Below are 9,758 nucleotides of genomic sequence, written 5' to 3'. Positions count from 1 at the left end.
TATAAAATCCACTTGCCACAACATTTTGATGTGCTTGCCATTTTAATTCTATCTAGTTGTCATATTATCTCATAATGCTTATAAGTTATTGTAAACAAATTGTCGCGGTGTTTTGCTGTATTTATCACTTTAATTCTGTCTTATAGAAAGCTTATCGATTCTTCTAAAACATTGTTGACGTGTTGTTTTGGTGTGTTTATGAGTTTAATCATACTCAGTTGTGTCATATAAGCTTGTCAGTTGTTGTAAAACTAGTTCTCGCATTATTTTACAAAGCTTGCCACTTAAATTCTATGTAGAGATAAATTATTTCATAAACCTGATTATGCACTGTAGCAGACTGAAAATGATTAGTAGCAGGGGCGGAGCTGCATAGACGGACCCGATGCACATGCATTAGGTTGCAAATTTGTTTCCATGATCGAGTCTCGTGTCCCAGCGATAGCTTTTGGTCCGGGTGGCTTTTGGGTAGGGGAGTCCGTAGCCTCTAGGCCTTTTGGGCAGGGGTGTCGGCAAGGATGTCGTGCGTCTATTGGGCATCTAACGGTACATGCTAGTTCAACTACTGTTGAAAAAAATAAACAATAACTACTATGGAAAAACTGTTTTTCTAGGCTAATTCTAATGTTTCATTTTCTTCTTCTAATTTTATGTGTAATTTGTATCAACAAATGCACTTTTATCACTTTATTTAGTACAGTATCGGTTGAAAAATTTATGCCATTGCCAAAGCGATGCATCAGGGTAACTTTAGCTCCAGCTCTGCCCCTGATTAGTAGCACTAGTGGAGAAGCATGGCTGCAGCTGGCCCTCTTACTCGCTGCATCCTCCTAGCACCACACACCCCGCTCTTTCCTGTAGCAGTTCGGATTTTTTTTTTCTTTAGCCACTGTTCTTGTTTGGATATACTCCCTCCGTTCCTAAATATAAGTTTTTTAAACGATTTTACCAGGGGTCTACATACGGAACAAAATAATTGAATGTATGTTTAAAGTATGTCTATATACATCCGTATGTAGTTTAATAGTGAAACTTTTAAAAAGACTTATATTTAAAAACGGAGGGAGTATTACAAACACATGTGCATAGGCGCATAGAAAAAAAGAATATACTAGTCGAAAAAAAGAGTCGTAGCGAACTAAAGCAAGCTACATACTCTAGAAAAAAGGCTGCTCATTCTATACTGTAGCAACTGCATCACTGCACGGTATGCCCAGAAAAAATCGAGTGACACGCTGTAGATTAGATTTTCAAGAAAAGAAAAACGCGACGTCGGCTCACTCGCTGCGCCACGCCACGCCACGCCACGCCACGCGGGGCAACGGATAAGTAACAGACGCTTGTCTTGTCGCCTTCCGGCACCAAGCACCTCTGATCCGCCGGGGCCGCAAAGCAATGGCCGCCGCAGCGGCAGCAGCAGGCGCGGCATCCTCGCTCGCCCCCTCCACTTCCCAGCGCCGCCTCCCCTTCCGTCCCATTCCCACCCGCCAACCCCTCCTCCCCATCCCCAACAAGGCCCTGACGCTCTCTCCGAAGCGACCCCGCCTCCTGCACCCCATCGCCGCGTCCTCCCCCTCGCCGCCTCCCCCCGAGGATGCCGAGCCAACCGACCCCGTCAAGCTCGCCTTCGCCCGTGCGGCCGCCTACAAGAAGGACAGGGCTAATCCGACGCCCAAGCCACCGCCACCGCCACCGCCACCGTCGCCTCCCCCTCCGCCGCAGCCTTCCGCGAAGGAGTCCGTCGGGAGCAAGGAGGCCTTCGAGCGGGCGCTGGAGTACAGGAACGGCAACGGGGGAGGGCTGGACGCCGGCTCGGCTCTTCTCAATCCGTCGCCGCCTTTCGGTGAGTAGAGGCGCCAAGCTTCTCGCTAATCAGGACGTAGGAACTATTAAAATCAAAAGGAAATGATTATCAGTTTATTAGTTTGTGTGTGTGTTCATTCTAAGTTTAGGTGTGTCAAAGCCTCGTCCGTTCTTTTTTCCTTCTGTTCTTAACTTCTTATCATGTGTTATGTGTTGCTGATGAAAATGTGGGCGTGAGCTCGGGATTAAGAGTGTTTTAAGAGCATGATTATTAAGAGGTTTGTCGGAGGCCTTTGCCATTGTGGTGAGGTACTTGCAAAGTTTCTCTATCTTTCTGTAAATGTAATTACAGTTCTGTTTGTCCTAGAGAGAGTTAAAAGTATATTGGCATATCATCTTAATTCTGTAACACTAAATCATGATGCCGTTTATTTGTTTCAGTACTGACAAAAAAAGACCCTCCAGTACTGATCACTTCAATAACCAACCCCCCAAATGAACAGTTAACTGCTCTTTGAATTTGCACAAATAATAGATACATTTATTTCCTATTTCCACAGCTATCCATGGTTTGTTTTATTTGCAGGCCAAAGTACATTTACTAATAAGGAGGGTGCATTTGGCAAAATGGCAAAGAAAAAGGGAGGGTATGCATACGATGAGACCGACTTTTTGGGCCTCGGTTTCTTTGAGAAAAAACGTTATCAAGGTCCACCACCAGGGCTGTCTCAAGGAATTGATCCTTTTTCAAATGAAGATTTTCCCGAGGTGGAGATAGTAATTGGTGATCCTAGTAAATTTGGGAAGTCTCGTCGTTCAACTGAAAATCAACCAGTAGATGATAGCGAGTCTGAGGAAACTTCGCGTTCAAAAAGCAGCAAACAAAATGAAGATGGGAAGGTTGAGGAAACACCACTTTCAACTGTTATTGAACCTGAAGATGATGAAAACTCAGAGTCCTACAAACCCAGGGTTACAACGTGGGGAATGTTTCCACGGCCACAAAATATTTCAAAGGCGGTAAGATCAAACAATTTTCTATCCCTCTAGTTTTAAAGGATGCTGGGCAATTATTATTATCTTTGAACCAGGTTTATCCCCCTTTCAGCTGTTACACTGTCTATGATATCTATGCGCCAATTATTCTCTGAATATTCCTGTAACTTTGCTTGGAGAAAGTGAGAAACATTTTTTATGACTTGACTTAGGCGTCTGAACCTAAGGATTTTCTAGAGACACATCTATCTTTTTGAACAAAAACTTGTTGAAGTCATAGTAAATTGGTAATCTTCTGCTTTATTGATTACTTATCGCCTTTAGTATTAATCCATTGGAAGTATTCACTGTGAAGAAATGGGAAATTATTCAGTGTCATATTATTTTTTACAGGATAACCATTCATCACAAAATATAATTTGAACAGTCATATCTATGCACAATGTTTGATTCTGGTTCTGGACATTTCATATGCCTTGTTAAGGATAACATGGAGTCATCCACTATGGCTCTAGTCCATTGTCCAAGAACTACATGTAAGGAGTAGGAATTATGCACATCACATATATTTGGGCTGGTTTAGACAACGAAATTTAGATATTGTGCAGTCTGAAATACAAGATAAAAACACTTCTAAAATTTTCTTGCTATCTACACTGGTTCCTTCTTTTTTTATTGATATACTAGGAAAAATATCTAAAATACAGTTGAAACTGATTCAGTAGTGATTGTGCTCTTTTGCGCACTTCCTTGACTTGTTCTACTGATACACTACATTTTTTCAAAATAGTTCCCTTTGTAAATAATTCAATTAGAGAATATAGGCTCGTAGTAGTGCTACTTTTCCCCACTTTTGATATTTCCTTATAATACTTCCTCATTAGTATGGTGGTGGAAGAAATATAAGCCTTGGTGGAGAGACTCAAAGTGCTGAAGAGAAGGCAGCTAAAGATAAACGTACCAGAGAATTACTAGCTGCATATATTGGTGGAAAAAACAAGACACTCGATGCAAAAACAAAGGCAGAGTGCACCAAGGTACATGACTGAAACATCATACCTTGTAAATTAATCGGCAGTGGTTGTTTATTATGTACCTGTGGACACTATGTGTGGGTCTTCCTGTGTCACGCGAGGAGCCTTTAATTTTTCTGATCAGCACTTTGTATCTGTGTACTCGCAGGAAATCGTGTATCTATTTATTGTTGATAGAGGATCTATACATATTTATTTTTTCATGAATTAACTTCTGATCAACAAACCAAGTATTTTCTTGCTAGCAGCCTTTTTGTAGATAATAGAAGCTTCTTACTCCAGGCTCTTCACCAATCAAAGTAACACGGCCATTTTTTGGCTAGGGAACATGGTGGCAATGATATATAGTAGGAAAAAACTTAGGTGTTGTTCGATAGTATTAGAATCCGCGTAGTGATGAACACAAACAATAGCTAATAAGTAAGTTCAAGTGGAGGTTATTAGATAATTGGTGCCAAATATTTTTTGGTAGAGCATGGATAATTGCTAGTTTCTCATTGGAAAAATGTTGATGATTTGGCAGGCTAATCAGTATAGTATATGTGTTAGTTGATTTTGTTTTGCTTTGACATGAACCACATGGATATTGCTTGTTAATGAATCTGTTTTTCTCATAAGCAAGAGAATAGTGAGAAGCAAATTATTGTGTATATGGAAATTTTGAAGTAGTGGCATTGCTCTTCTAAGATCATATTCAAGTTTTGAAGTTACCGAAAAAGGCTTTCACCCCATATATAAAGCAGCGAACAACAACAACCCAGTACAAATGCACGCCACTCCAACACACGCACACACCCAAGGTAGGATACATAGGCGCTGATCGCAGCAACACCACCCTTAGCACTAGAAGAGCAACCGGCTACACGCCACCGCGAAGAAATGAAGCCGCATACGACGAACCGTGGGCTCCAAGGCGGCTCCTTTAGCAAGGATACGACACCGGAGCGTCGCCACTGCCCGGTCCAAGGATCAGAGTTTAACCTAGAGCAGCACGGCAGACGGTGAGAGCCGTGACGACGCCTTCAAGAAGGGAACGAGCTTCGCCGCCGCCGGTCTGTCCGAAGATGAACAAGTTTTCACCCCGGCCAACACTCACCGCCACCGACCGCCACACCCCGGCTACCACGCTGCCCACACAGCCATGGGTAGCATCAAGCCACGGGCTCTGCCCATGAGCACCGCACAACCACATCCAGGGTCCTTGCCCCAGCATCCAAGAACTAGACACCACCTCACCCGAGATCCGCCGCTACCTCAATCAAAGAAACGAGCGGAAAGGTCCTGTAGCACCGGGCACGAGACGAGCGGTGGACCGCAGCTGGGAGAGGACCAGCCTTTCGACAGAAGTAGAGCCCGGACGACGAGGAGATGAAGCGAAGGTCGACACGGTCCGACTGCAGATGAGCTGACGCCAGAGAAGAAGCCGGCCATCGCCGCAGGCAGAGCCGCCGAGCCATCGGGGGGCCACCGCCCGTGCGCCGGACTTCCTCGCGTAGCCGCCCATGGCCGGAGCAACAACCACGTTAGGCCGCTGCCCAACCCACGCCGCCCACCCCGAACCCAACACCAATCCAAGACGAGCGCGCCATGCCAAGGCCAAATCTGGCCGAGCCACCGTGCCGCCATCCCGCGTCCGTCGTCCCTGACCTCAAGCACCCCCCCCCCCCCCCCAACCACCCACCTTCACTAGCCAAGAAGGCCATGGCAGAGGTGGCCACCCGCTAGCCGCGCTGCATCGGGCATCGCCCGGGCGCGCCCAGTGGCGGCGGCGGGAGGAGGAGGGGAGAGGTCGGGAGCACCAGAGGAGGAGGACGGAGTCCTTTTCCATGGTGAGGTTTTGAACTTAGTTGCCACATTCTCGTTTTGAACCCCTTGTTAATCCATATGGATATACCTATTAATTCTTTAATGTCATGGGCTTCTGATGTTTGCATACTTCGGTTTACGATAGTGTATTTTTTATATTTTGCATGTTTAAGGCATTGAAGGAAGGTGACGAGCTTATGAATGCTGGAAGGCTGAAACAAGCTTTGCCTTATTATGAAAAAGTGATGCAGGCTGCGGACTTTAAGGTAAATGCCATAATAAGATATTCCCTCGGTCCCATAATGTAAGACGTTTTTTGACACTACACTAGTGTTGAATAACGTCTTACATTATGGGATGGAGGGAATAGCTTTTAATATATATCTGTGGCTGTATCATTAGTAAAATGTTGGCTTGTGTAGGTGGGCCTCTTGTCTGCATGCTTTTTAATTGTGATGAGAAAGAGAATAGTGTTGCTGTTTTAGTTCCGAATCACAACAACAACACATGCTCGAGTACGTTAGACAATAAAATTGCACCACTAGCATGGACAACTTGCAGAAAGGCCTGTCCTCTACAGCAAAATTGCCCCTTCATGCTAGGCGGATCCATCCAACTTCTATCTGTGTGCGGGGTCTATCTCCAAATTAGTTTACATCATCTTAGGATATACGCCCTCTGTTGCTAGATACTATAAGACATTTTGGCAGTTTAACTGCCAAAGGGTCTTATATTTGGGAACGGAGGTAGTACATATATAGTCCCGATTTTTGCACTAGAACTACTACGAATATTAGTTTTGACTATTTTGTTAGGCCATAGCATCAGAAGGAATGAAAGTGACATTTGCTGTAGACACTTAAAATTAAGTAGCATCGTGCCATTGTATACTGTGCTTCAGTTCAGATACGAAACCTCTCTATTGTTTGTCACACACATGCTCCTTGTAATATGCCTGTATGCGTGCTTCATTGTGGTGTCCTTGCCGTATCTTTGTACTCAAAGTAAGTTAAATGCAGACCGAACTTCATGGAATGGCTGCTCTCCAGTGGTCCATCTGTCTAGATTCACTCTGCAGGTACCCTTTGCTCCCTTTGTCATTTCCTGCGTGGCCATTCGATTCATCAATCATACTCCCTCCGTCCCAAAATAAATGTCTTAAGCTTAATACAATTTTGTATTAGAGCTAGTACAAAGTCAAGACAGTTATTTTGGGACGGAGGGAGTACATGTTTTTCCTGTTAAGGTGCAAAACATTCCAATCCCCTGAATAAATCTACTATATATTTGGTTCTCCTGTTTTTGGAACTGGTGTTTCTGTCGTTCAATATGGTTACTGTGCCTGTGAATCCACGTTCATGCCGTGCAGATTTTTCACATGCATCAACACCGTCTTAGTTTTGAAACTTATCTGTGTGGTTTCCTATCTAAAATTCTCTCATTGCTGGATGTGTTTGTTTTTCGTGGGATATCTTGCTTCCCCAGGTCCAAGGAAGCCATGGGCATGTATAGCAAGCTGAAATACCACCCAAACGATCGAGTCAGCAAGAAGGCAAAAATGTTCATGTTCAGCTTTCAGGTAAGCATCTCGCTCAAATGCTCATGGAACGCCTTCCTCGCCCTTTGATACAAGGCTCGGAACAACTGATGAGAGGGCTAATAATTCCTTGGCTTCTCCTGTGGTGCGAAGGCGGCGGACTTCCTGAAGGTCGATGGCGTGCCGGTGCCCCGCAACACGGGCTACGAGGGGTACTTCGACCAGTTCGGCGGGCAGAGGAACTACTACGCGAACCCGGACGAGCCCGAGGTGGGGATTGGGCAGATCGTCCCCTACATGGTCTTCCTCGTCTCCCCGATATTCTTCGTTGCTTTTATCGCTCTGAGAAAATCCTTGATGCTGTAAGAAAAGGAAACAACATGAAGTGTATGCTTCGCAGCTCATATGATGATGCCCATCTTTGCCTTTTGGGGCTTTGCTCGAGTTCATCTTGTGGTTCGTGCGTCCGTCATGGCCTGATATTGGTAACCCGTAGGATCACACTACGGTGTGCTTTGGTTAATGCGCCCAGTGAAAGAAATGTGGGTCTTTCGGCCTTTCGGAAACCTGTAGCGTGTGATAAGGTGCGAGTGATGTGCGTCATGTCCGTGCTATCTGGGACAACGGACAAGAGCGTCGGTGAACTGAAAGACGGGGCTGTTTCTGATTGAAATGACGAAAGGTGGCGCCGATGAAATGGAAGATCGGAAAAACGCTGGCAATCAGATTGGATGCCGTCTTCGGAAGCTTCGTCGGTGTGTGACTGCGTGGTAGAGAAGGCACAGCAACACGGAGTGTGCAGCCGGGTATTGTGGTTCAGTACCCGACCTCAGACTGGGCACGGGCGCACGGCTCCTGTTGCAACGGGCCCGGTTTCGCAGAGGGCGACAGGACCCTAACCAGGAACGTCACCGTGGCCTTCCCTTCCCTTCCCATGGTCGAAGGTGGAGTATAAACTCGTAGCAGCAGTATGTACAAGTCCACAAAGGGTAACGCGCTACGCCGTCTCGTTTTAGGTGGGTACCTTTCTACTGCCTTTCTCGGTTCCACCTTCCTCTCCGAGAAACATGCGGCGGTGGAGGCCGGTTTCCCTCCTTTTTTTTAGAACGTCCGTCACCTTCTTTACTTGACACGTAGTCTGCTTGACCACACATGTTTCTCCCCATTCATCTTTTTCTTACAACAACTATGTGGTTGTAGAATGGTGACTGCGCATGTGTGCAACACTGTTATGTATCCAGTACTCTACTTACACGAGATGTAGAATTGATGATATGACGATGAGTGGCTGATTACAAGCACAAGTGTGCTAAAAGAGAAGATAGCAAAGACAAGGAAGAGTATGAGAGCCAAGGTGGAAAGAGCTGCCGTCGTGCCGTTCTAGTCATGATCCAAGCCCGGATAACTTGTCGGATGCCCTTCTTGTGCTATCTGTAACAGTTGACTTGCATTGCATGACGGTTAGCCCATTCCTCGTATGTTGGTCCAAGTCCCAATCATGAAGGGTCGCTAACACCGCTGGGCCAAGGCCCAACCGTGAAGGGTCGCTAACACCTTTTCTTTCTTGAAACTCGGCTTGACTCCAAGTCGAAGCTTCGTTGAAGACTCGAAGGCTGGCTTGCCAGGATCCCATGACGCTTGAAGTTCCTTGATATTGCTAGGGGTCGCCTTGATAGTCTTCACAATCGTAGCCACGGAGTTGACTCGGAGAGAGTCAGGGTAGTCACCATGGCTGGTAGGAACTAGGTTGAGGACAATGTCGAGGTAGTATTTGTGGTCAACAAAGGCGAGGAGGATCATGAAGCTCCTCCCTCGTTGAAAAGGAGCTTGTGCACAACTAGTAGAGAACTTCACGCCGTCCGTTAGAGAACTGCATGGAATGGTGAGCAAGACTTGACGAACAATAAAAGTATTTCTTTCTTCATGAATATCTTTAGAAACAATTCTTAAGTCACTCTGATCCCATGGAAGAAACAATACGTCCCTCTTAGCTTAGCCAGGGAGGGGGGGAGGAGCAAGGCCCCTAATTGTCCCCAAGGCGCTCCACCACTGATAGCTTAGCCAGGGACGGATTCAAGGGGGGCGAGACCCCCCCCCCCCCAACAACAACACCGCTTTCTTTGAAGAGCGATTAGATCTTGTCTAATCACGCGAACTCCGGCAGTCGTTTCACCCCCTTGTCCCATCATGTAACGTAAGGTGAGACCTACCGTGCTCAGCCAATTTACAGATTGTAGGAAAAGCCCAAATTCCAGCAAAAGAACATACAAAGCCCAGCTCATATAGAAGAGAAAGGGGCGAGCCGGCCTGTTACGCATGTATAGGTTAGATCGTGGCTAACCCTCCGATGCCTCACCACTCGTCGTTTCTCGTCCGCCGCCTGCAGCTACTAGATGGTCGTTCCTCGTCCAGGGCTGGGCAATTATCTTCTCATTAACTTCAGCTCCCAATCTAAGTCTAAATTACTAAAGGTCTTGCACGGAGCTGCGGTCAGAAGGCCGTTCGGACAGCTACATATCCAACATGAAAAAACAGCGAGGCCGGAAAAGTGGTTAGATTACTCTTTTCTCCCATTCTAATTA

At 46.0% G+C, this 9,758-nt stretch overlaps 1 protein-coding gene across 2 annotated transcripts; it reads left to right on the top strand.

Moving 5' to 3' along the window:
- The first annotated feature begins 1,349 nt into the window (after nucleotides 1–1,349).
- On the top strand, nucleotides 1,350–7,620 carry LOC123440002 (atherin). Of its 2 annotated transcripts, XM_045116598.1 has the most exons (7): nucleotides 1,358–1,843; nucleotides 2,390–2,823; nucleotides 3,684–3,836; nucleotides 5,813–5,905; nucleotides 6,659–6,717; nucleotides 7,125–7,218; nucleotides 7,330–7,620. In XM_045116598.1, exons 1-7 carry the CDS (start codon nucleotides 1,396–1,398, stop codon nucleotides 7,540–7,542), a joined length of 1,494 nt encoding a protein of 497 aa, XP_044972533.1. In that variant the 5' UTR covers nucleotides 1,358–1,395; the 3' UTR covers nucleotides 7,543–7,620. The 2 variants fall into 2 exon arrangements, with proteins under 2 accessions (XP_044972539.1, XP_044972533.1); XM_045116604.1 differs by lacking the exon at nucleotides 7,330–7,620 and having other exon boundaries at nucleotides 1,350–1,843; nucleotides 6,659–6,770; nucleotides 6,866–7,187.
- The last annotated feature ends 2,138 nt before the right edge of the window (nucleotides 7,621–9,758 follow it).

The sequence above is a fragment of the Hordeum vulgare genome, chromosome 1H (assembly GCF_904849725.1).
Source record: "Hordeum vulgare subsp. vulgare chromosome 1H, MorexV3_pseudomolecules_assembly, whole genome shotgun sequence".
Taxonomy (NCBI): Eukaryota; Viridiplantae; Streptophyta; class Magnoliopsida; order Poales; family Poaceae; genus Hordeum; species Hordeum vulgare.
Note: the sequence above shows the minus strand (reverse complement) of the source record. Positions and strands in the feature narration are given on the sequence as shown.